The following is a 26,156-nucleotide window of genomic DNA, read 5'->3' as shown; positions in this document are numbered from 1 at the left end:
CCATAGGCGAAACCAAGATCTCGCCACTTAAGCCCTATTTCCATACAATTAACGGGAGCAACCCTATATCCAACTGCCTCCCATCATATCCAACTGCCTCCCATCTCCCCAGCAAGTGGTTACCCTGCCGCTGATCAATACTCCTTTTAAAAAACGAAGCTGGCGGAAGGGCTTCTACGGGCTGCCCAGGGGGTGAGTTGCCATCTTTGCTCACAGGTTAAGGACCCTAGGGCGCTGGTCTTAGCGCTCCAGTGCTTGGCAGGAAAGACCCTCCGCTGTGTTGGGGTGGGGGGGAACACTCAGCTGGGGGAGGACACCCTCTGCTGGGGTGGACATCCTCTGCTGTGGGTGGCACCCTCCCCAGAGATGGACAACCATGCCAAGGGGGGAGGGGAATGCAGTGGGAGGGGGCAGCCTGCACAGCACCACCATGCCAACCCCTGGATCTTGTGTACCCATTACAGGGGAAATCCGAGCCCATCCCTGTATGCCCCACCGATCACCTATAACCTCCATCGGCTGCCGAGGTCTCTTGCTGTGCGGATGAAGGCTATTGCAAATAGGGAATTATTGGGAATCATGGTTAAGTGAGCACTTCACACACTCAAAGTAGATTCCCGTGGGTAGGTGGGTTATATAGCATGGGGGGAGCCATCGCCTTGCTTCCTAATCAGACCCTGATGCATGGACATTGTGCCTGAGCATTGAGGGAGACAACAGCACACGCTCAGCAGCCAGCATCTGAACACCCAGGGAATGGGACACATCCAGGAACATGTCCATGGCCGAACGGTGGGTGAGTGCTATGGGGGGGAGGGGGGGGGGGGGGGGGGGGACTGGAGAGATGGGCCAAGGATTCAGAGGCCAGGCTGCATTGCGGTGGAAAAAAGGGACAGATGTGTCCTACTGCTTGTGGGTTGATGATGTGCCACAGATATCCAGGTGTCCAACAATTCCCCACTATCCTGGTGGTGCTGCCCCACTCTCCCCACCACCCCCCTCACCACCCCCCCCATCACCTACCTAACCCCCCCCCCCCCCCCCCCCCCGCTCTCCCCAGTGCCCTCCGTGATCCTCAACATGCTTAACTCCTTAGCTCTACCGTTACATCTAGGTATGTCCCCAGGATCCACATCTGAGGTGGAGGTATGCAGCTGCTTACCTTGCCCCATGGTCTTCGATGCCCCTTGCTGGCATTATCAGAGGGCCTTGGTGCACTTGTCAGTGCCACATGCACAGCTGTGTTAGCCTGTCCCGTGTGAAGACCTTACGACGCCATCTCATCAGAGGGGTGGAGCTCAGGGAGCTGGTGGCCACCATCCCATTCCATGGGACGGGTACGGGTTGGTATCCAGTACCGCCCCCTCCCGGCCAATGCCCATAGGACCCAGGGGTTTACCGCAGCACGGAGAGCACGATCCAGCTGCCTCTGCATCATCTGGCTCTGCCAGTCCTCGCGGCTCCCTAATGTTTGCACCAAGGTATCGACACCCTCGCTGATGCTCTTCAGTGATTGGCCCACACTCGTCGGCGCTTCGGCAATGTGACTGGGAGAAGCTCCTCAGCGCCTCGCCCATTCCCAACTGAGAGCGGAACATGTTCAGCAGCACCTCACCAACGACAGCCTGGCACTGGGTCATGTCCTCCAGCGTCTCAGCCAGGCTGGCAAGGCCCTCAGCCATGGTCATCACTGACTGCGTTATGCTTTGGACACCTTCACTCATGTTGCCAACATCGTGCACCTGGCTCTCCACTGCGGTTGCCACCCTACCAGTGTTGGCCTCGGTGCCAGGCATTGCCGGCGACATCTCCTGCGCCCATAGCCTCTGGGACTCCTCCAAGCGGCTATGGACCTGCTGGATTGTCGCTGACATCTCCCTCTGAATATCCCGGCTAAACGCTATCATCTCCATCAGCTGCAGGTAACCCTGTACCAAAGGCTAGGCATAAGACCAGGACCCAGTTGGGTCCTGGGTTCCAGTATACCTCTGACTGCTGTCTCACCTGGGGTTCCTGCCACCACCTGATAGAAATCAGCAACTGTGTGATGCTCACGAGATTGCAACCCAGAAGCCTGACCAGTAACTTTTCCCACCGAGGTTTGTGTCTCTGTGCTGGTGGAAGGTGGGGTTGAGAGCTGTGACACAGCGATTGTGGCATCCTCGGAGCTCTCCTTCTGGGTGGTCTCATGGGAGGCAGGGGAGGGTATTACCCCTGATAGGCCGGCTGGAGGATCTGCGGGAGAATGGGCATGTGGTCAGTGGTAGGGATGGCTCAGTCAGTATGGCAATAACAACTCATGTCTGGGCGGGGCCCACTCCACCTCTCCGGCATCCTCCAACTTCTGCATTAGTGACTGCTCAGTCCTCGGCCACCCCAGTCACCTGCAGGGCCCGTTCCTCGAAGGTGGTGAAGATTTGTATGTCCGGCATGCCTCTGCCAGTCTGGCCCTCTCCCGCCGATTGTGGGGGAGCTTCTCCTGTGGAGACGCAGAAAGGGCATCATTAGCCACACGCATGGTTCACAGTGGTGGGAGGGGGGTGGGTAAAGAAAGGCTTGTGGGGCTTTGAAGGGAGAGGGGGGTGAAGGGAGAGTTGTGGCTGACGGGAGGGTTGGGGGCAGCATGGAGGGTTGGAAGGGTGGATGCTAACGTGGGGGGTAAAGATCTTGGGGGGGGGGTAGAGATGGGGGCATTGGTGTCAACTCACTCATGCTGCCCGGTGTAGGTCGCTGACCTTACGATACTGAAGGCCAGTCCTGTTCACCCTGCCCAAGCTTATGGCCGCCACCACCTTGTCCCAGGCGGCAGTGGCTGCCCTGTGGCTCATCCACCAGGACCCTCAGGGGAACACGGCATTCCTCCTGGACTCCACCGCGTCGAGGAGCCTCTTCAGGTCTGCAAGCTGAGAGGGGCTGGCTCTATAAGTGCTGCTGCACCTTGTTAGTGGGGGCTGGTGAGCGCTGTCTCAACGAATCAGCTTCATTTGCAGCTAGAAGGGCCGTGGGGCCTTGTTAATGTAATGATATTGATGGATGGCCTGATTTATATTACAAGAATACTTGTAGCTAAAGCTATAACGATTTATTAACATTAACTGTGGGTCAAATATATAGAAAATAACAGATGAATAACAGTATTAACATGCACAAGCAGCCACGCTTTCTCAGCTCCCCAGTCAGTCTGAGGTCACCTGACTCTAGCATTCGGTCAGTTGGTGAATTTCAACACAACCATGATATCATAGAGTCAAGTGGGCCAATTAATGTTGAATAGTGTTGTCGGCCTCGCTGGGTGAGTGCCGGGAAGCTTACGGCAGTACCTGCTCCCTACCACACTTAGAAATCTTTGCAGAGAATCGTGCCCTCTGTCTTTTAAGGATTTTTTAAGGATTTAAATCTAATGATTCCTATAGGGCCGGGATAAGACATGATCAAGCTGCAACAACTCCACCTTTACATTCAGTTTCCTGGGTGGAGTTATTTAGCATTCATGTTGAGCCCTGATGAACTTCATCAGCAGTTCCAAGAATAATCCAGCTGATGTAGCAGTGGCAGGACCAGAGAAGATGTTGGCCACCTGCAACAAATCTGTAAGAGGGTCATTTAGACCCAAAGCGTTGGACATGATCTAACCAAATACAAACTCTTGTAGCGCTGGGAACAACCCCGCTATCTAACGCCGCTCTTACTATTTCAGGCCCCGATGGGGACACCCCCCCCCCCCCACCACCCGCCCAAAAGTCACACAGTGTCATTTCCCACTCATCGAAGCTCCTCAGTGCAGGAAGAGATAGGTGTGCCATGTTTAAATGGAGCCCCAATCTATCCCCCCCTGACGTGAAGGGCATGTCCAGGCCCAATCCTCGACATGAACAAAATTCCAGCCTGGCACTTGGCACTGCTAGGCTGGCACCCACTGGCACTGCCAGGTTGCCAGTTGGCAACTGCCGTGGTGTGAGGACGGCAGTACCAAGGTGCTGGGTTGAAACAGATGTGCCAGGGTGTCACCAGTCCCGGAGGCCTCCGGTCGCCCAGGAGCCACCCCACCCCCTCGAGTGCTGTTCTCCTTGGTCGCCATTTGTGGAGATCAGTACTGACCGGTGCTTGGCTAGGGTCTCCTCGGTGAGGCCGATAGATGCCAAGTGGCATTTCCATCCAGCGTCAGCGCAGCTATGTGGGTTTTTCAACTCACTTAACTCACCAGCCATTGTGGACGGGACTCAGATCACGTTGTCTTGCAAGATCTGATTACATTCATAGAATTTACAGTGCAGAAGGAGGCCATTCGGCCCATCGAGTCTGCACCGGCTCCTGGAAAGAGCACCCTACCCAAGGTTAACACCTCCACCCTATCCCCATAACCCAGTAACCCCACCCAACACTAAGGGCAATTTTGGACACTAAGGGCAATTTATCATGGCCAATCCACCTAGAGATGGTGGGGGGCTGGTGTTACCCAATCTCTCGGGGTATTATTGGGCGGCCAATGTGTTGATGGTGCGCAAGTGGGTGATGGAGGGGGAGGGGGCAGCATGGAAACGGATGGAGAGGGCGTACTGTGGAGATACGAGCCTGGGGGCCTTGGTAACGGCGCCATGGCCGCTCCCTCCCACGAGGTATACCACAAGTCCGGTGGTGGCGGCTACCCTCAAGATTTGGGGGCAGTGGAGGCGACATAGGGGAGAAGTGGGGGGCTCGATGGAGGCTCCGTTAAGGGGGAACCATAGGTTCGTCCCGGGGAACATTGATGGGGGATTTCAGGGTTGGCACAGAGCGGGCATCAGACAGCTGAGGGACCTGTTTATTGATGGGAGGTTTGCGAGCCTGGGGGAGTTGGAGGAGAAATTTGGGCTCCCCCCGGGAAACATGTTCAGGTATCTGCAGGTAAACGCGTTTGCTAGACGGCAGGTGGAGGGATTCCCTTCGCTTCCCGCGAGGGGGGTGAGTGACAGGGTGCTTTCGGGGGTCTGGGTCGGAGAGGGGAAGATATCTGATATCTACAAGGTTATGCAGGAGGTGGAGGAGGCGTCAGTACTAATTTTGGGTACTAAGGGCAATTTAGTATGGCCAATCCACCTAACCTGCACATCTTGGGACTGTGGGAGGAAACCAGAGCACCCAGAGGAAACCCACCCACACACGGGGAGAATGTGCAGACTCCGCACAGACAATGACCCAAGCAATTGTGCTAACCACTATGCTACCATGCTGCATCTCGCGAGACATAACAGCCGTTGGGAATCCTGGGAAATTCCTCTCTCTGGATCTATCGGCCACGTCACGCCCCAATTCCGGCGAGTCATGGCCGGTAAATTGCGCCCCTTAATTCTGTTTCTCTCCACAGAAGCTGCCAGGCCTGAGTTTGTAGAGAATCGGTGTTTTTAACCCACAGAAAGGCTTGGCTGAGACTTTCAGCAATCAAATGCTGGAGGTGAATTAGAAAGGCCCACCCCGCCCAGATATGAGATATATTTAATATCTCATCCACATATATTAAAATCCTCATCTTCACTTCCTCATGTCTGAGTGCTGATGGAAAACTAAACGAAGAATGGGCTATATACAGGGATCAAGGGAGAATGTTAACATCAAAATTTCAACTTTAAAATATATAATATTTTTAAACTGCAAATTTATTTTTTTGTCTGAGGGAATAAGTCTCCACAATTGTAAAAATTTGTGTTTCAGAACCAGAGAGGTACTTCTGCAATAATTATGACTTGATGGTCGTCTAAGTGCCACACCGAGTGGCGGAGGCGGTCTTCCAGTACTTCTGACCATAGCAGCAGTGAATTAGTTCGCTGGAGTTATGGCTAAGGCAGTCTTTAATGTTGTTTAACTACTTCCTTCACTGTTGACCTCTTCCTTTCCTTCCTTCAATCCTTTTTTTTTTTAAATAATTTTTATTGGAATTATTCTCCCTGCAAAACAGATATACCGCTTTGGATACTGTTGAGGGAGATGGCTCACCAGGGGAAGGCAGCAGCAGCCAGGTTCATGGCACCGTGGCTGGCTCTGCTGCACCGCAGGGCAGGAAGAAAAATGGCAGGGCTATAGTGATAGGGGACTCGATCGTAAGGGGAATAGACAGGCGGTTCTGTGGACGCAATCGAGACTCCAGGATGGTATGTTGCCTCCCTGGTGCAAGGGTCAAGGATGTCTTGGAGTGGCTGCAGGACATTCTGGGGGGGGAGGGTGAACAGCCAGCTGTCGTGGTGCACATAGGCACCAACGATATAGGTAAAAAACGGGATGAGGTCCTACAAGCGGAATTCAGGGAGTTAGGAGTTAAACTAAAAAGTAGGACCTCAAAGGTAGTAATCTCAGGATTGCTACCAGTGCCACGAGCTAGTCAGAGTAGGAATGTCAGGATAGATAGGATGAATGCGTGGCTCAAGAGATGGTGCAAGAGGGAGGGATTCAAATTCCTGGGGCATTGGGACCGGTTCTGGGGGAGGTGGGACCAGTACAAACCGGACGGTCTGCACTTGGGCAGGACTGGAACCGATGTCCTAGGGGGGGTGTTTTCTAGAGCTGTTGGGGAGGGTTTAAACTAATGTGGCAGGGGGATGGGAACCAATGCAGGAAGTTGGAAGGTAGTAAAACAGGGACAGAAACAAAAGGAAGTAAGGGGAAAAGTGCAAGGCAGAGAAGACATAGTCAGAAATCCATAAGGGCGACAGTACAAGGTACAGTGACTGAGGGGAGCACAGTGAATAGGCCCAGTAATAACAAAAGGAATAAAACTGGAGATGTTAAGATTCAAAACAGAGGTAAAAAAAACCAACATAAGTGTACTTTACCTGAATGCTCGTAGTATTCGGAAAAAAGTAAATGAGTTGGTGGCACAAATCATCGTGAATGACTATGATTTAGTGGCCATTACTGAAACATGGTTAAAGGATGGTCACGACTGGGAGTTAAATATCCGAGGGTATCAAACTATTCAGAAGGACAGAGTGGATGGTAAGGGAGGTGGTGTTGCTCTGTTATTTAAGGATGACATCCGGGCAATAGTAAGGGATGACATCGGTGCTATGGAGGATAAGGTTGAATTCATTTGGGTGGAAATCAGGAATAGTAAGGCGAAAAAGTCACTGATAGGAGTAGTCTATCGGCCACCAAATAGTAATGAGATGGTGGGGCAGGCAATAAACAAAGAAATAACTGATGCATGTAGAAATGGTACAGCAGTTATCATCGGGGATTTTAATCTACATGTCGATTGGTTTAACTAGGTCGGTCAAGGCAACCGTGAGGAGGAGTTTATAGAATGTATCCGTGATAGTTTCCTAGAACAGTATGTAATGGAACCTACGAGGGAACAAGCGGTCCTAGATCTTGTCCTGTGTAATGAGACAGGATTGATTCATGCTCTCATAGTTAGGGATCCTCTCGGAAGGAGCGATCACAATATGGTGGAATTTAAAATACAGATGGAGGGTGAGAAAGTAAAATCAAATACTAGTGTTTTGAGTTTAAACAAAGGAGATTACAAGGGGATGAGAGAAGAACTAGCTAAGGTAGACTGGGAGCTAAGACTTTATGGTGGAACAGTTGAGGAACAGTGGAGAACCTTCCAAGCGATTTTTCACAGTGCTCAGCAAAGGTTTATACCAACAAAAAGAAAGGACGGAAGAAAGAGGGAAAATCGACCGTGGATATCTAAGGAAATAAGGGAGAGTATCAAATTGAAGGAAAAAGCATATAAAGTGGCAAAGATTGCTGGGAGATTAGAGGACTGGGAAATCTTTAGGGGGCAACAGAAAGCTACTAAAAAAGCTATAAAGAAGAGTAAGATAGAGTATGAGAGTAAACTTGCTCAGAATATAAAAACAGACAGTAAAAGTTTTTACAAATATATAAGACAAAAAAGAGTGGCTAAGGTAAATATTGGTCCTTTAGAGGATGAGAAGAGAGTTTTAATAATGGGAAATGAGGAAATGGCTGAGGAACTGAACAGGTTTTTTGGGTCGGTCTTCACAGTGGAAGACACAAATAACATGCCAGCGACTGATAGAAATGAGGCTATGACAGGTGAGGACCTTGAGAGGATTGTTATCACTAAGGAGGGAGTGATGGGCAAGCTAATGGGGCTAAAGGTAGACAAGTCTCCTGGCCCTGATGAAAGCATCCCAGAGTGCTAAAAGAGATGGCTAGGGAAATTTCAGATGCACTAGTGATAATTTACCAAAATTCACTAGACTCTGGGGTGGTCCCGGTGGATTGGAAATTAGCAAACGTGACGCCACTGTTTAAAAAAGGAGGTAGGCAGAAAGCAGGAAATTATAGGCCAGTGAGCTTAACTTCGGTAATAGGGAAGATGCTGGAATCTATCATCAAGGATGAAATAGCGAGGCATCTGGATAGAAATTGTCCCATTGGGCAGACGCAGCATGGGTTCGTAAAAGGCAGGTCATGCCTAACTAATTTAGTGGAATTTTTTGAGGACATTACCAGTGCAGTAGATAACGGGGAGCCAATGGATGTGGTATATCTGGATTTCCAGAAAGCCTTTGACACGGTGCCACACAAAAGGTTGCTGCATAAGATAAAGATGCATGGCATTAAGGGTAAAGTAGTAGCATGGATAGAGGATTGGTTAATTAATAGAAAGCAAAGAGTTGGGATAAATGGGTGTTTCTCTGGTTGGCAATCAGTAGCTAGTGGTGTCCCTCAGGGATCCGTGTTGGGCCCACAATTGTTCACAATTTACATAGGTGATTTGGAGTTGGGGACCAAGGGCAATGTGTCCAAGTTTGCAGATGACACTAAGATGAGTGGTAAAGCGAAAAGTGCAGAGGATACTGGAAGTCTGCAGAGGGATTTGGATAGGTTAAGTGAATGGGCTCGGGTCTGGCAGATGGAATACAATGTTGACAAATGTGAGGTTATCCATTTTGGTAGGAATAACAGCAAATGGGATTATTATTTAAACAATAAAATATTAAAGCATGCCGCTGTTCAGAGAGACTTGGGTGTGCTAGTGCATGAGTCACAGAAGGTTGGTTTACAAGTGCAACAGGTGATTAAGAAGGCAAATGGAATTTTGTCCTTCATTGCTAGAGGGATGGAGTTTAAGACTAGGGAGGTTATGTTGCAATTGTATAAGGTGTTAGTGCGGCCACACCTGGAGTATTGTGTTCAGTTTTGGTCTCCTTACTTGAGAAAGGACGTACTGGCGCTGGAGGGTGTGCAGAGGAGATTCACTAGGTTAATCCCAGAGCTGAAGGGGTTGGATTATGAGGAGAGGTTGAGTAGACTGGGACTGTACTCGTTGGAATTTAGAAGGATGAGGGGGGATCTTATAGAAACATTTAAAATTATGAAGGGAATAGATAGGATAGATGCGGGCAGGTTGTTTCCACTGGCGGGTGACAGCAGAACTAGGGGACATAGCCTCAAAATAAGGGGAAGTAGATTTAGAACTGAGTTTAGGAGGAACTTCTTCACCCAAAGGGTTGTGAAACTATGGAATTCCTTGCCCAGTGAAGCAGTTGAGGCTCCTTCATTACATGTTTTTAAGGTAAAGATAGATAGTTTTTTGAAGAATAAAGGGATTAAGGGTTATGGTGTTCGGGCCGGAAAGTGGAGCTGAGTCCACAAAAGATCAGCCATGATCTAATTGAATGGCGGAGCAGGCTCGAGGGGCCAGATGGCCTACTCCTGCTCCTAGTTCTTATGTTCTTATGTTCTTATAACGACAAACAATGAAATGCAACAAAATAATCCATAATAACTGTAACACCCCCCAGACCGTATCAACGCATGTATCACATCCCCCCCACCCCCCCAACCCCAATGAACAACAAGAGAACTTAAACATAAATTAAAATTAAATAAACAAACATAGTCATCGTCTCCCCCCCCTTTTCCCTCCCCCTTCCCCCCCTCCCCCCCCCCCCCCCCCGTGTTGCTGCTGCTACTGTCCCCGTAACCTATCGTTGAGCCAGAAAGTCGAGGAAAGGTTGCCACCGCCTAAAGAACCCTTGTACCGATCCTCTCATGGCGAATTTGACCTTCTCTAGCTTAATAAAACCCGCCATGTCATTGATCCAGGTCTCCATGCTTGGGGGCCTCGCATCCTTCCATTGTAGCAAGATCCTTCGCCAGTCTACTAGGGACGCAAAGGCCAGCACACCGGCCTCTTTCGCCTCCTGCACCCCTGGCTCCCCCCAACCCCAAAAATCGCGAGTCCCCATCCTGGCTTGACCCTGGATCCCACCACCCTCGACACCGTCCTCGCCATCCCCTTCCAGAACTCCTGCAGTGCCGGGCATGCCCAGAACATATGGGCATGGTTCGCTGGACTCCCCGAACACCTGACACACCTGTCTTCACCCCCAAAGAACCTACTTATCCTAGACCCGGACATGTGGGCCCGGTGCAGCACCTTGAATTGGATGAGGCTAAGCCGCGCACACGAGGAGGAAGAATTAACCCTCTCCAGGGCATCAGCCCACGTCCCGTCTTCGATCTGTTCCCCCAGTTCCCCCTCCCACTTAGCTTTCAGCTCCTCTACTGACGCCTCCTCCACCTCCTGCATAACCTTGTAGATATCAGATATCTTCCCCTCTCCGACCCAGACCCCCGAAAGCACCCTGTCACTCACCCCCCTCGCGGGAAGCGAAGGGAATCCCTCCACCTGCCGTCTAGCAAACGCGTTTACCTGCAGATACCTGAACATGTTTCCCGGGGGGAGCCCAAATTTCTCCTCCAACTCCCCCAGGCTCGCAAACCTCCCATCAATAAACAGGTCCCTCAGCTGTCTGATGCCCGCTCTGTGCCAACCCTGAAATCCCCCATCAATGTTCCCCGGGACGAACCTATGGTTCCCCCTTAACGGAGCCTCCATCGAGCCCCCCACTTCTCCCCTATGTCGCCTCCACTGCCCCCAAATCTTGAGGGTAGCCGCCACCACCGGACTTGTGGTATACCTCGTGGGAGGGAGCGGCCATGGCGCCGTTACCAAGGCCCCCAGGCTCGTATCTCCACAGTACGCCCTCTCCATCCGTTTCCATGCTGCCCCCTCCCCCTCCATCACCCACTTGCGCACCATCGACACATTGGCCGCCCAATAATACCCCGAGAGATTGGGTAACACCAGCCCCCCACCATCTCTAGGTGGATTGGCCATGATAAATTGCCCTTAGTGTCCAAAATTGCCCTTAGTGTTGGGTGGGGTTACTGGGTTATGGGGATAGGGTGGAGGTGTTAACCTTGGGTAGGGTGCTCTTTCCAGGAGCCGGTGCAGACTCGATGGGCCGAATGGCCTCCTTCTGCACTGTAAATTCTATGTAAAATCTACCCCGCTCCAAGAGGACCCTCTTCACCCTCAGGGTCCCCTGCGCCCAAACAAAGCTCATGATGCTGCTAGTCACCCTTCTAAAAAAGGCCCTAGGGATAAAGATGGGCAAACACTGAAAAAGGAACAAGAACCTCGGGAGAACCGTCATTTTGATGGACTGCACTCTACCCGCCAACGATAGCGGCACCATGTCCCACCTTTTAAATTCCTCCTCCATCTGCTCCACCAGCCTGGTAAAATTAAGCTTATGGAGAGTCCCCCAACTCCTGGCCACCTGCACCCCCAGGTATCTGAAACTCTTCACTGCCCTCTTAAACGGGAGCCTCCCAATTCCCTCCTCCTGATCACCCGGGTGTACTACAAATACCTCGCTCTTGCCTAAATTTAACTTATAGCCCGAGAAGCCCCCACATTCCGCTAACAGCTCCATCACCCCCGGCATTCCCCCTTCTGGGTCCGCCACATACAACAGCAGGTCGTCCACATACAGCGATACCCGATGTTCCTCCCCACCCCGCACCAGTCCCCTCCATCTCCCTGACTCCCTCAACGCCATAGCCAAAGGTTCAATCCCCAATGCAAAGAGCAAGGGGGACAGGGGGCACCCCTGCCTGGTCCCACGGTAGAGCCTAAAGTACTCCGATCTCCTTCCATTGGTAACTACACTCGACATCGGAGCCGCGTAGAGCAGCCTCACCCATTTGATGAATCCCTCCCCGAATCCGAACCGCTCCAGCACCTCCCACAGGTACCCCCACTCAACTCTATCGAACGCTTTCTCTGCATCCAGCGCCACCGCTATCTCCGCCTCCCCCTCTACTGCCAGCATCATAATAACATTTAGCAGTCTCCGCACATTCGTGTTGAGCTGCCGTCCCTTGACAAATCCTGTCTGATCCTCGTGTATCACCCCGGCACACAGTCCTCTATCCTGGTGGCCAGGATCCTCGCCAGCAACTTAGCGTCAACATTGAGGAGCGAGATAGGCCTGTATGATCCACACTGCAAGGGGTCCTTATCCCGCTTCAGGATCAGAGATATCAGTGCCCGCGACATCGTCAGGGGCGAAGCCCCCCCCTCCCATGCCTCATTGAAGGATCGCACCAGCAGGGGGCCCACCAGATCCGCATACTTTTTATAAAATTCCACCGGGAACCCGTCCAGCCCAGGCACCTTACCTGACTGCATTTGTCCAATCCCCCTGACTAGCTCCTCCAACTCTATCGGCGCCCCCAGCCCCTCTACCAGCTCCTCCTGTACCCTTTGGAAACATAGCCTGTTCATGAAGCTCTCCATCCCACCTCTCCCCATCGGAGGTTCCGACCGGTACAGTTCCTCGTAGAAGTCCCTAAAGACCCCATTTACTTCTGTCCCCTTCTGCACTACATTCCCACCCTTATCCGTCACTCCACCAATTTCCCTAGCCGCATCTCGCCTACGGAGCTGATGCGCCAACATCCTGCTCGCCTTCTCCCCATACTCATATACCGTGCCCTGCGCCCTCCACCACTGTGTCTCTGCCTTTCTGGTGGTGAACAAGTCAAATTTGGCCTGCAAACTACCCCGTTCCCCCAGCAACTCCCTTCCTTCAATCCTTGAAGGCACACTTCCTCCTGGATAACATGTCCAAATAACTAAATTTAGCTTTTTTAGGTATTATTTAATGCATCTCTTGTTCTCCACCCCGATCAACTTCTCCTTCATTAGTTAATTTCTCCACCCAGCTTATCCTTGGGATCTTTCTTAAGCGCCACATTAATTTAAAAACTATCGACGTACTGAAAACCCAGTTACTCCTGACTGTATAAGACTTTGCTTTTTAATCATTGAGAACCATGCATAATTAGTTTAAATTCACAACAAATTGGGGATTTGCACGATGATTCTATCTGCAAAGAAAACGGCACATCCTATGGAGGGGCAGGGTGACACTGACAACAGCTTACAGATTTCCAGGTTTAATTGCATATGTGCTGTCAGTTTTACCTGATAGTGACAGGCGCTAACTTCTCGCAATTATTACTAATGCGAATTCACAGCCAATGTATGTGACATTGACTAATCTGAATTTTTTATATTTTAAAATTATTTTATTCTTAATGTTCGTTATACAGGATGAGTACTTCTTAGTCACACCAACTGATACAAGGGTTGATCAAATTAAAACCCGTTTGGATGAGCAGGCTGCGATGGACTCAGAAGACGCAGAGATACGTGCACAAGAAGCAGCAGCTCCCTTAAACTTATCGCCACCCCAATCATTATTGAGACAGCCTGACTATCATCCACTACATGTTTTTGTAAGTAGTACTTGCAAAAATAACTTTATATCTTATCACAGACCTATTTATTATCTTTGTTCCTGCCCTGCAATAAATATTTGCACACTACTTTACAGAGTAAAAAGTTTGCGTGAAATAGTTTTGAGTGCTCATCAATTGGAAAAGTGAACATATTATTTGAGTATGTAAAAATCAAGCGAACATAAAAAATGCAGTCCCCTCACTTGGGACATGTTTTTGGATTGGGATCGAGACATCAGGGTCAAATGTAGGTCACAACCCCCACACTGTGCAGGAAACAGTCACCTGATGGAATTTTGCCGATTGGTCAATTAGAGGTCAGAGGATGGGCTAGCCGTCCAGGAAAGGGCAGTTGGTGGGCTTTCAAAGCTGAAGGGTCAATGGAAGCCAGCCCAGCATTGAATCCGCAGCCTGGCTTTTAGATAAGGGAAAAGGGGGCAACTCCCCTTTCTGGCACCCTCGCTCCAACTTTGAAAAAAATCAGTGGGTGTGATTTACGCCGTCACTGTGGCAGGGTCGGGCATGATTGAGCCGGTGACACTGGCTCCACATACTGGGGGGGGGGGGGGGGGGGGGGGCACCCTTCAAAAATAGCACCCTTCAAAAATAGCACCCTTCAAAAATAGCACCCTTCAAAAATAGCACCCTTCAAAAATAGCACCCTTCAAAAATAGCACCCTAATCAGCACTGAGAGAAAAGCCCTCCTACCCCCATGGCCCTCTCCCCACAAGCATTAGCATCGAGGGCTCTCTTTCCTCACCCGCCCCACACACCCAACAAACATAATGCAAAGCCCACCCCCAATAGGGCCCCCAGAGGATCTTCCCCTGGCACTGCCCCCGGCACCTGTTGGCACTGCCAGGTTGACAATTGGTTGTCACAGGGCAGTGCCAGGGGGCTATACTTAGCTGTGCATCCCCGGGGGACGCACTTGACTGATACATGATTTAAATTGCCATTGAATATTCATTGAGTTGGATCATGAGGTGGGGGGGTTCACTAATTATATTAAAATGTAATAACGTGGCCAGGCAGGACGCAAGGGCATCAAAGCCTGCCCTTAACACTGGCCCCACTGCCTGCTATCAGGGATCTGCCTCCAGGTAACTGGCCTGGTCCTCAAAATTCTAGTTGACCTCTGGCAAAAGGCCTTTTCATTCTCATTCATTATTTCCTGCCACTTGTGGGCAGATATAGCTCAGCTGATCTCTATCCATCCTCCAAGAAATTGGCCTAAGGGTGGGCTAGTGTTGGCAAACCATTTAATGTTCAGTAAATTTGACACACTCAGCATGATCGACCAGCATAAAACAATTGCTTCTATTAGACTGGATCACAACAGCATCCCAGTTGTAGTACTGAAATCCTGTGCTGTAAAACTAGCCATGCCTTTGCCATGTTGTACAGTGATGAAGACTGCCTTTGTGTCAATGTATTCTCCTTTACACTTAACGAGGCAGAAATTTGCACTAGACTTCTTGGATGCAAAATGAAATTTTATTGGTATCTATTGATTATAAAGAGAGTAATCTTCTTGTGGTTACAAAATTAAATGTTCTCAATACAGGCCCCTTCCAACAGAAGGCTTTACTTGAGATGATTATACTTAGTAACTTACAGAACGACTTGAATTCAAAATACAATAGCAATAACGGTTTCTTTGCTCAAAGCAAACAGCTGCGCGGGTTAGAAGTAGAAATGGAAAATATGAAACAAAAATAGTAGATAGCTAGGCAAACAGTATAAGATGATTCTAGAATAGAATAATTGACTAAAACTATTACCTTTAAGGAATTTGATATCAGTCTAAGTCAATCTATTCCAGCCCCTGCAACATGCTGCTTGGTTTGGGTGGGTCTTCAATACATTTGATTCGATGATTGGGTTGTCAGTCTACAATATGCAACATTAACTTCGAATGATCAGCCATGTTGCATCCTCAAATTCTTTAGTGTGCGTTGGTATGCAAACTCTGTTCTTATCATTGGATTGGTATATGCTGAATCCTACAATTCCTTCTTTCGGACAATGGAAGGCTCATATGAACTCTAATGTCAACTTGACCTTCAGTTGCATTTGCTTTAGCTCATTTGCCAATTGTTTCAAATGCTGTGTCTTATTTCTGCAAACTTATGTGCTTTGCAAACTGATGTTAAATATGTACAGTTTTGCAGTGTCATGATGGAATCCATTTTAAAATGACTTTAAAACTGAGCTTTTTAAATCTATAATTTAAAGGCTAATTAATGATCCTTTTTACCTATCAGAAATAGTTGGTTTCCTTCATATAGCTACAGTATTGACATCTATCGGTCAAAGTGGATTATTTCCCAAATGTATCCTGTCCACAAAAAACTGAACAAATCCAATCCAATAAATTACTGCCCCAACAGTCTTCTCTCAATAATGAACATTGTGATGGAAGGACTTGGCAACGTGACTATCAAGCAGTACTTACCCACCAGTAGCCTGCTCGCCAGTGCTTATCATCCTGAAGACCACCATTAATCAGACACTACACTGGACCAATTACAGAGATAATAGAACTATAAGAGCAGGTTAGAGTCTGGATATTTAGTGGCTAGTGATAATATGAGTAGATCACCATCATCCATATGTGTGCTATAAGTTATATGTTTTACTATTGTAATTCTAACATCTGACCAGCAGGTGGTGCGAGTATGCAGGCACATGACCCGCAGCACCATGTGTTCCAGGACAAGGTGTCAGTAAGGAGTTGATAGCAGTTGCATATTAGAGTAGCTCTGTAGTATCTTAGTGTAAGTTAGAGTTAGACCATTAGTTCCAACTGTATTAATCTTAGACATTATATTAATGTCTATATTAATCCTTTAGAGTAGTGTTAGTAATAAATAGTCGTAAAACAAAGTCTGATGTTCTTTGTTAACACTACCACATCAAGATTCAACATCAGCAGAATCAAAGAACATTACATGGTACCTAAGAGCGGATGTCAAAAGAGAACAGTTAGGGAAAGTTAGGTACGACAAGAAGACACAAGAAAACAATTGGAGACTCTGAGAAAATTGGCTGCAGAACAACATACTACCAGGATCGTCGAAACGAGAGGGAAGCATTGAAGACTCCCAGCCAACTGCTCCCGACTGGTGATGTAGATGCAAAGCGGCATGCTTTCAAACAACAGTTTACTCTTTACATGCAAGCTCTTGGTCTCCAAGAAGCTTCAGATGTGAGAAAAATAGCGCAGTAGCCGGTTCCCAAGCAATTGATCTGTATAATACTTTTCAGTTCACTTTGGGGGAAGACAAGAAGAACTACTGAAAAATAGTCGAGCATTTCTATAACTATTGCCATCCGTAAAAAAACAAAACTTTCGCGCATTATGTATTCAGGATGAGACTTCAAAAATCGAGCAAAACCTTTGACTGTTTTGTCATGGATCTACGTCTCAAAGCAAAATCTGCAATTTTGAAGACCTCAATGATTCATTGATAAAAGACCAAATTGTATATGGTCCACAATGTGATAAATTACGTGAGTGATTGAACATAGAACATACAGTGCAGAAGGAGGCCATTCGGCCCGAGGATTCTGCACTGAACCACTTAAGCCCTCACTTCCACCCTATCCCCGTAACCTAATAATCCCTCCAACCCTTTTTGGACACTGAGGGCAATTTAGCATGGCCAATCCACCTAACCTGCACGTCTTTGGACTGTGGGAGGAAACCGGAGCACCCGGAGGAAGCCCACGGAGACACGGGGAGAATGTGCAGACTCCGCACAGACAGTGACCCAGCGGGGAATCGTACCTGGGACCCTGGCGTTGTGAAGCCACAGTGCTTTCCACTTGTGCTACCATGAACACAGAACACAGAACATACAGTGCAGAAGGAGGCCATTCGGCCCATCGAGTCTGCACCGACCAACTTAAGCCTTTACTTCCACCCTATCCCCGTAACCCAACAACACCTCATAACCTTTTTGGTCATTAAGAGCAATTTAGAATGGCTAATCCACCTAACCTGCATGTCTTTGGGCTGTGGGAGGAAACTGGAGCACCCGGAGGAAACCCATGCTGACACAGGGAGAACGTGCAGACTGCGCACAGACAGTGACCCAGCGGGAATCGAACCTGGGACCCTGGCGCTGTGAAACCACAGTGCTACCCACTTGAGCTACCGTGCTGCCCTATTGCTTAGGCAAAATGATTTAAAACTAGCAGATGCCATAAAAATATGCAAGGCCAGTGAGATTGCACAAAAGCAAATCACAACGAAATGACAGGGAAAAAAGAGGGTACGACTGACGCCATCTTTGCTGTGTCACAGCGGGATCAGAAACCGGGTCTGGGCGTTGGCCATTTTGAGACATTATAAGAGAACGGCATTTTATGTCGGAGGTGCAGCGCAAAAAATTCCCTGCATATGGAAAAACGTTGCTCCAAGAGAAACCATTTTGCCCAGCAATGCTTTTGGATTGCAAGAGCGCAGCAACCTGGAAGTGTTAATGTAATAACCGAGGCTAAAAAGATTAGTGATTCGTCAATTATGCAAAGTGCAGCCCTGACAGGCAAGCTGAGTTTAATGATGCAGCAGATGGCCTGGAAGTTTTTTTTGTGGACTTGATCAATGAAGGCACTAAACAACGAAATAGTAGAAGAAATAGCAAACCAATTGGATGATTCCGCTCATAATTAATCAAAACAGCACAAATATCAAACTGGACACAGGTGCCAGAGCAAACTTAAACAATGAAGCAGATCTGCTGAAGATGCGGATTCAACCACGAATAGAGGATAATGACTGCAATCTCACTGACTACCACGACGCACCAATCAAGACGTTGGGAATGTGTAACCTGCAAGTTGAAGTGAATGCACAATTACTCAATGGTAAATTTGCAATTGTTGAAGAAAACAAACGATCACTGCTAGGCACAGCAGCATGTCAGTCACTGCAGCTAGTACAGCGAGTATACGATGAAGACACCGACTATACAGCCACCAACGATACAGACACCGATTATACAGATCCCGAACATACAGACACCGACTATATACCAATGGCGCACATGGAAGCCATAGATGCTAGTCAGTACTGACTCCAGAGGAACAATCCAAGACTCCGGCCACAGCTCCACACACAACAAATTACAAAAAAGGTTCTACTGAAAGGGTGGTGGACCTAGAACATATGGGTGCCCTTGAGAGTGTGAAACAATGTATAAAAAGCAAGTCGGAAGTCGACAGAAACAAAGTCTTCAAAGCAAAGCTAAAGGCTGAAGATGACTTTACGGGTTCTTGAGGCAAATATTTCTTTGAAAAGAAACACGATGGTGATATCAATGGCTGCTCATCAAACATCAAACAGAAATGTCATGCCAGAACAGTAGAAAACAAGAACTAATGGTCTGAAGAGCAGGACAAATGAGTTTGAAAAGCACGGAAAGAAATCAAATAAGCCAAAAAGCACTGATCTTGAGTGACAAACAAAAAACAATTGGCATAGTGCAGTATATCATGGCCTCAGAAAGAAAATGATGACCTTTTGAAATTGGAACAGCACCATGAACTAGAAATGAAGGAACTGGAGGACACACGCTGTGCTACTGGAGGAGAAGGGAAACAAGAAACCCTGCAACTTGCCTCTCAGTTTCAATGAGCAGAAATAGTACAGCAGAAACAGCTTATTGAGAAGGATGGAAAAGTCATAAACTCGCTGAACACAAAGGTGAACTCCCTTCAGCACAGTATTGAGTCTCTAGAAAAAGAGAAGCCACATGAAAGGGAATTACCTTGAATTGGAGAACAAACTTGCTCAGTCGAAAAAAGCATTTGAAAAAGTGAAGGCAACAACAGAAATGCAGTGTTTAAACGACAAAACCTACAAACTTGAGATAGGTGAATTGCATCAGGAAATCAAGCAACTGAAGAACTAAATAGAAAGACAGGAGATATGGAAACCAACCTGCAAGAGAAAAAGGTAGAGCTGCAATTGGTGACGGATAATCTCAGAGATACAAAGAACAGCAGCTCAGTGCAAAGAACAGCACACTCAAGCAACTAGAGGAAAAGCTGAAAGGGCAGTCTGATCATGAAGAGGTTAAAATAGATCTGAGTATCCTGAAGTTGATGGAAGGTGTAGTATCGGAAGGATCTGGATCACAGGAAACATCCAAAACCCTAGAGGTAATTCTGCTGGAGAACAACCGCTGATTGCAATCTGAAAATGCAGCTCTGCGTATCACCAACAGTGACCTCAGTGATCCCTTTTGTAATTGATAATATGGAAAGATGTGTCATTTGAAACATGGAAGTCTGGCAATATCTGATTTAAGAAACATGAGAGAATGTAGGGAAAGATACCATGAAGGGTTAACAGCAGCTGCAAAGAGCAGGATTATAAAATGCAGATTCCTTCTCCCAAACAGGATTTTTGTATGAAGCTAAAAACAATGGTTCACACCTTCATTGAAATTAACTATCTTAGTAAGCATCTGGAAAAGCATGGATGAGGGTTTCAGTTGAGTTAAGTGATAAATGTAAACCCTTCAAGTTATAACCAAGTGGATTTTTAGCATTACGCTAAAAGCAATGATTCACACCTTCATTGAAGTAAAATCAGCAGATAAAAAAGAATGACTAGGGAGGCAAATATATAGGTGTGAAATTCTGCCAACACCAAGTAAATTAAAGAAAACTGGAGACTAGTAGTCTACGAGAAACATAATTTCGAGCCAAAATCAAGGTCAAAATTATGAGTTAAGGACACAATTGGAAAATAAAACTATAGAAATGACAGGAACCAAACCAAAATTCACACCCCTATTGAAACCAAAGCATTTTGAATCTCACAAAGGAACTTTGAACATCACAAACGATAATGTAATCAGATCTGAGGGCTGAGGCCATGCCTAAAATGAATACTTAGTCGTATTAGAAAAATTCAGATTAAAGGTACCTTGCACAATCCAAGGGAAATAAAAGTTACTTTACAATAAAGTCATAAAAACTTAATAACTGTTGGAAAAATATATAAACCCGAAGAAAGGGGACAGTCAGCAGAACTGGCTCTCACAGCTCGGTACATGGGAAAGATAGGACATAGCAACCAAGACCAGATTTTAAAAAGAAGATTTATTGTCAAGTTGGGCCTGAAGGTCCCTTCAACCAACCAGAAGGATCCAAAAGCAATATTTTTTACCTTTCTGTAAAGACAGTGATTACAGCTTTTAAAAGAAATAAATATAATAATAAAATAACTGAATTTAACCTGAAACAGTAGTTATTCCAAAGTCTACTTTACTTACTTAACAATGGGGGACCCAGGATCGATGCTACTAAGTATTAAGTAGATGAAATCTTCTATGAAGATATGGGTTATACCGGAGGATGACTTGAAAATATAGTTTGACCTGAATAGCACCCACCAAAGCCTGCATCGGAGTCAGGGAGTGAGAATCCCTGTTCACCATTTAGAATGTCGACCCTTTTTGGTATAGGGGGAATTCTAAGAATAGTGGTGCATTTTCAACAACACTTTCCACCATTAGATCTAGAACAACAGCTCCAGCTCAAAGTCCAACGTATGAAAGATATAGAAACCAAGAATCAGAAACTGTGGGACACACTTGAGGAATACAACAGGGAATTTGCAGAAGTCAAGAATCAGGAAGTAACAATAAAAGCACTCAGAAAAAATTCAGCGAGTATGAGCAAACCTTGAGCAGCGAAGCAACAAACCTTGCTCTTGGGAAAGAGCAGAAATTACAGAATGACTTCACGGAAATGTAAAGGACGTTGCAGGAGACTCAAACATTTATGACTTCCAAATTTGAGAAGGCTGATCACAAGGTTCAAGTGTTACAGACCTGGAATCAACTCAGATTGAGCTATGTGATTTAATAGTAAAGTATGATGCAGAATCAACAGCCAAAGTGGATGAAGTTGAAGTTATCAGGACAGATCTGGAAAGAGCCAATTGGAGGGCAGAGGTGGTTCAAAGAGAGACAAAGACCTTACATAAGCAACTTTCCTCAGCTAACAAATCCCTGCAGCTGGCCATCCAGATCCAGAAATCAGTCTGGGGAGATGGTATCGAATGTTGCTCAGATTTTGGAGCAACGGTTGGGTCAGGTGAATGGTTTTGGTGTGAATGACAGTTGTTGACTCAGCACAGCTGAGCGGCTGGGGCATGGGAAAAAGCCAGTCAGTAGCGGGGCCATACCTGTAAATAAACGCTTGAGTACAGCTTGACCAAACCAGTGGGATGCAGTCTCGGACAAAGTGATTGAGCAGCTGAAAGGCAAGTAGTCCTTGAACATTCTGAGGTTCAGTCATGTTGCCTGACAATTACTTGTGAGCAGAAGAAAAGTGCATCCAGGCTAAGTTGGAGCTGCTGTTGAATGGATGACTGCATCTCAAATATTGTGTGCCGTTTTGGTCTCCTTAGTTATGAAGAATGTGAATGCATTGGTGACAATTCAGAGGAGGTTTACCAGATTGATACCCGGAATGAGTGATCTTATGAGGAAAGGTTGGACAGGCTGGGCTTGTTTCCATTGCAGTTTTGAAGAGTGAGGGGTGACTTGATTGTAGAATATAAGATCCTGAATGGCATTGACAAGGTGGACATGGACGGGACGTTTCCTCTTCTCCTTAAGTCTAGAACTAGGGGGCATGTTTTAAGATTATGTGTCACCCTTTTAGGATAGAGATGGGAAGAGATTTTTTCTCACTGCGGGTTTTGGTGGCTGCTGCCAGTACTGCACCTAACTAAGGCCAAGGATCGAGGAGGAACCTACACACAGTTGAGTGATGACAAGAGGGGATTCGCAAGGTGGGAGATTAGAGGGTGTCGGAAACTAGGGCAGTGAGAAGACTTTCAGTAGGCCACCTCCTCGCGGTCCTCTGAAATGACCTGGCAAACTATTCAGTTAATTCAAACCACGATAGAAAAGATGAAAGGACAGCAGTGGTTCAAGAAGGCATTTCACCAACAATTTATCAAGGGCAGTTAGGGATGGACAAAAAGTGCTGGAATTATTTCTGGTACCTTTTTACAAGATTACTTCTGATGGGACATTAAAAAATGGAAGTTACAACCTTTAATTATTCTTCAGGAAACTGCATTTTGGATATTCATGCAGCTGTTACCTACTCAACATTTATATTTATATGCACTTGTTCCAGCTACAGTGGTTGGACAATGGTGTTTGTAGGATGATGCTTATGATTGGGTGAAATACAGGAAACAACGAGTGGACAGATACCAAGATCTATTACAGAGCACAAGACCAAGGTCAATCAGTAGTAAAGAAAGTGCAAGCTCAATAGGAGGACCACTTAATTGATAGAATTTACAGTGCAGAAGGAGGCCATTCGGCCCATCGAGTCTGCACCGGCTCTTTGAAAGAGCACCCTACCCAAGCCCATACCTCCACCCTATCCCCATAACCCAGTAACCCCACCCAACACTAAGGGCAATTTTGGACACTAAGGGCAATTTAGCATGGCCAATCCACCTAACCTGCACATCTTTGGACTGTGGGAGGAAACCGGAGCACCTGGAGGAAACCCACGCACACACGGGAAGAACGTGCAGACTCCGCACAGACAGTGACCCAAGCCGGGAATCGAACCTGGGACCCTGGAGCTGTGAAGCAATTGTGCTAACCACTATGCTACCGTGCTGCCCTTAATGAGGGAGCACAGACAATGCTGGTGACAATGATGTTTGCAATAAGCTGGTAAACATTAATATGTGATGAATTACAGTTTGTAACTTTTATTTTGCTTGCTTTGCTATGAGTATTGAAGAGCATTTCTGGTAGTATTGGACTTGCATTCTGTCATAACACTAAAATGATCAGAAAACCAACATTGTCTTCCGGTGGTGGCTATGAAGAAGTAAGTCGCATATTTGGTGATTCCCACTCTGGTCGGACGTTTGGATCTTTTTCCCCATTTATATAAGGGACTTGAACTGTAAAACAGATGTTAGTGGCAATTCTCTACTGAATTCCCACTTTGGTGCATGGAGAAAAGGACTAGAAGTGTTCGTAAGGGCAGGCACAAGAAGATAGAGAAGATTTGGGCTGTAGTTGCAACAGGAGACAGCATGGCGGTGGGTCAGACCTCTGGCTTGTCGACCCAGCAGTCTATGGAGCAGCTGATGCAGGTCATTCAGGAAAGCTTTGCTATGCAGAAACGAGACTGCTTGGACCCGATAAAAGAGTCGATTGAGCGGTTGGAGCTTAGACTGGACGCCCAGGATCGGGCGATCCAGAAGGTGGAAAAGGCGCAGGCTGAGCAGGAGGAGCATCAGACTGCGGTGGAGCTGGAGGTGGGGTTGCTGAGGGACCAGCAGCAGACGCTTCTAGAGAAGGTGGAGGACCTAGAGAATAGGTCCCGCCGGCAGAACCTAAGAATTGTCAGGCACCCGGAGGAGTCCGACAGAACGGACGCTGGGGCATACATCGCAGACATTTTTGAGAAGCTGCTGGGAGAGGGGGCATTCACCCGGCCTTTGGAGGTGGATAGGGCTCACAGAGCACTCACGAGGAAGCTGCGAATGGGAGACCCCCCCCCCCCCGAGGGCAATGGTGGTGAGATTCCACAGCTTCTCGGATAAGGAGCGTATTCTACAGTGGGCCAAGCAGAAACGGAGCTGTAAGTGGGAAAATAGCATCCTGTGGGTTTACCAAGATCTGAGTGTGGAGGTGGCCAGGAGGAGAGCAGGCTTCAACCAGATCAGGACGATCCTTTTCAAGAAAAAGGTGAAGTTTGGACTATTATACCCAGCCCATCTCTGGGTCATGCATGAGGATCAGCATTTCTACTTTGAATCGCCTGAGAACGCATTGGACTTTGCGAAAAAGAAAGGACTGGTCGTGGACTGAGAAGTTTTGAACTTGGATGCAACGTTCATGTTTGTGTCTTTTCTTTTTGTTTCTCTGTTTTTGTAAAAATCTCATTTTGCGTTTTATGGAAGATGTTGGTGCTGCCATTTGCATTTGCATTGATTTGGAACCAGCAGTAGAGCTGAGTGAGTTAAGGTTTTCATTTGCACTGTTGGTGGATGGAGGTGTGCTAGTTTTGATCTTGGTGTTTTTCTGTTGGGCAATTGTGTGGAGATTGTTGATGTTGGAGTTTGTTTGTATGAGCCGGGGGGGGGGGGGGGGGGGGGGGGCAATAGTGGGAGACTATCTGGCGCCGGGGATGGGGACCACCAAGCTAGCTGGGTGAGCTAGCTCTCTGAAGCGCAGTGAGGGTGTTTGCAGATGTTTGGTTTAGGAAAGGGGTTGGGTAACAGGGTGTTGTTGCTGGGGGGGGGGGTTGAATGTTCTGCTGACAAGGGAAGGACGTGAGCTGAGGGACAGCGAGGGGGTCGGGGGTGGGGCATGGACCGGTGGAGGCACGGAAAACGGGCTGGAAGCAGGCCGATAAAAGGGGGTGGCTGATCGGGGGGGGGGGGGGAAATGAGCCGCCCAACTAGACTGATCACCTGGAATGTTCGAGGGTTAAATGGGCCGGCCAAAAGCGCACGTGTGTTCGCACATCTTGGGGGATTGAAGGCGAACGCGGTAATGTTGCAGGAGATACACCTTCAGGTAACAGACCAGGTTAGACTGAGGAAAGGCTGGGTCAGCCAGGTGTTTCACTCGGGACTAGATTCAAAGACTAGGGGGGTCGCGATCCTGATCAATAAGCGGGTGGGGTTTGAGACGGGTAGAATAGTCTCGGACACGGGAGGCCAGTACATTATGGTCAGTGGGAAGCTAGAGGGGGTGCAGGTGGTATTAGTTAATATATATGCACCAAATTGGGATGATGTGGAGTTTATTAGGAGGATGCTGGGAAAGATACCGAACCTGTATCGCACAGGTTGGTCATGGGAGGGGACATCAATACAGTTATGGACCCTGGCTTAGACCGGTCAAGCTCAAAAACGGGCAGGGTGCCAGCAATGGCAAAGGAACTAAGAGGGTTCATGGAGCTGGTGTTGTGGGGGGGTGGATCCATGGAGATTTTGGCAGCCGAGGGTGAAGGAGTTCTCCTTCTACTCATACGTGCATTAAGTGCACTCCCGGATTGATTTCTTTATTTTGAGCAGTGCCTTTCTGGCTGGGGTACTGGACACGGTGTATTCGACGATTACAATCTCAGACCATGCACCACACGGGGTTGACCTGCAGGTTGGCAAAGATGTTAACCAATGCCCGCATTGGAGGTTGGATGTGGGATTTTTGGTGGATGAAGGGGTGTGCGAGCAGTTGAGGAAATACATTCAGAGCTACCTGCAGGTCAATGACACGGGGGAAATTTCAGCAGCGGTGGTTTGGGAAGTACTGAAGGCGGTGGGCTCATAGGGAGAAGGTTGACAGGGCAGAGACGGACCAACTGGTAAAAGGAGATATTACAGATTGATAGGAGGTATGCAGAGACCCCAGAGGTGGAGAACAGGGTTTCGCTCTATGAGGATGATCTGCTTCTATATGTTTCTGACCCAGTAGAGAGGATAGTAGAAATCATGAAGGGAATTCGGCCGGTTTTCGGGGTA

General features: G+C 47.7%; 1 protein-coding gene across 3 annotated transcripts in view; it reads left to right on the top strand.

Moving 5' to 3' along the window:
* Positions 1–26,156, top strand: part of cfap221 (cilia and flagella associated protein 221) — a 263,176-nt gene that overhangs the window by 189,280 nt on the left and 47,740 nt on the right. For all 3 annotated transcript variants that reach the window (XM_038789818.1, XM_038789819.1, XM_038789820.1), the window contains exon 20: positions 13,423–13,608. In XM_038789818.1, the coding sequence (XP_038645746.1) occupies positions 13,423–13,608 (186 nt within the window). The remainder of the gene's footprint in view (positions 1–13,422; positions 13,609–26,156) is intronic.

The sequence above is a fragment of the Scyliorhinus canicula genome, chromosome 2 (genome assembly GCF_902713615.1).
Source record: "Scyliorhinus canicula chromosome 2, sScyCan1.1, whole genome shotgun sequence".
NCBI classification, from domain to species: Eukaryota; Metazoa; Chordata; class Chondrichthyes; order Carcharhiniformes; family Scyliorhinidae; genus Scyliorhinus; species Scyliorhinus canicula.
The sequence above is the reverse complement of the archived record's forward strand: the minus strand, read 5'-3'. Positions and strand labels throughout refer to the sequence as shown.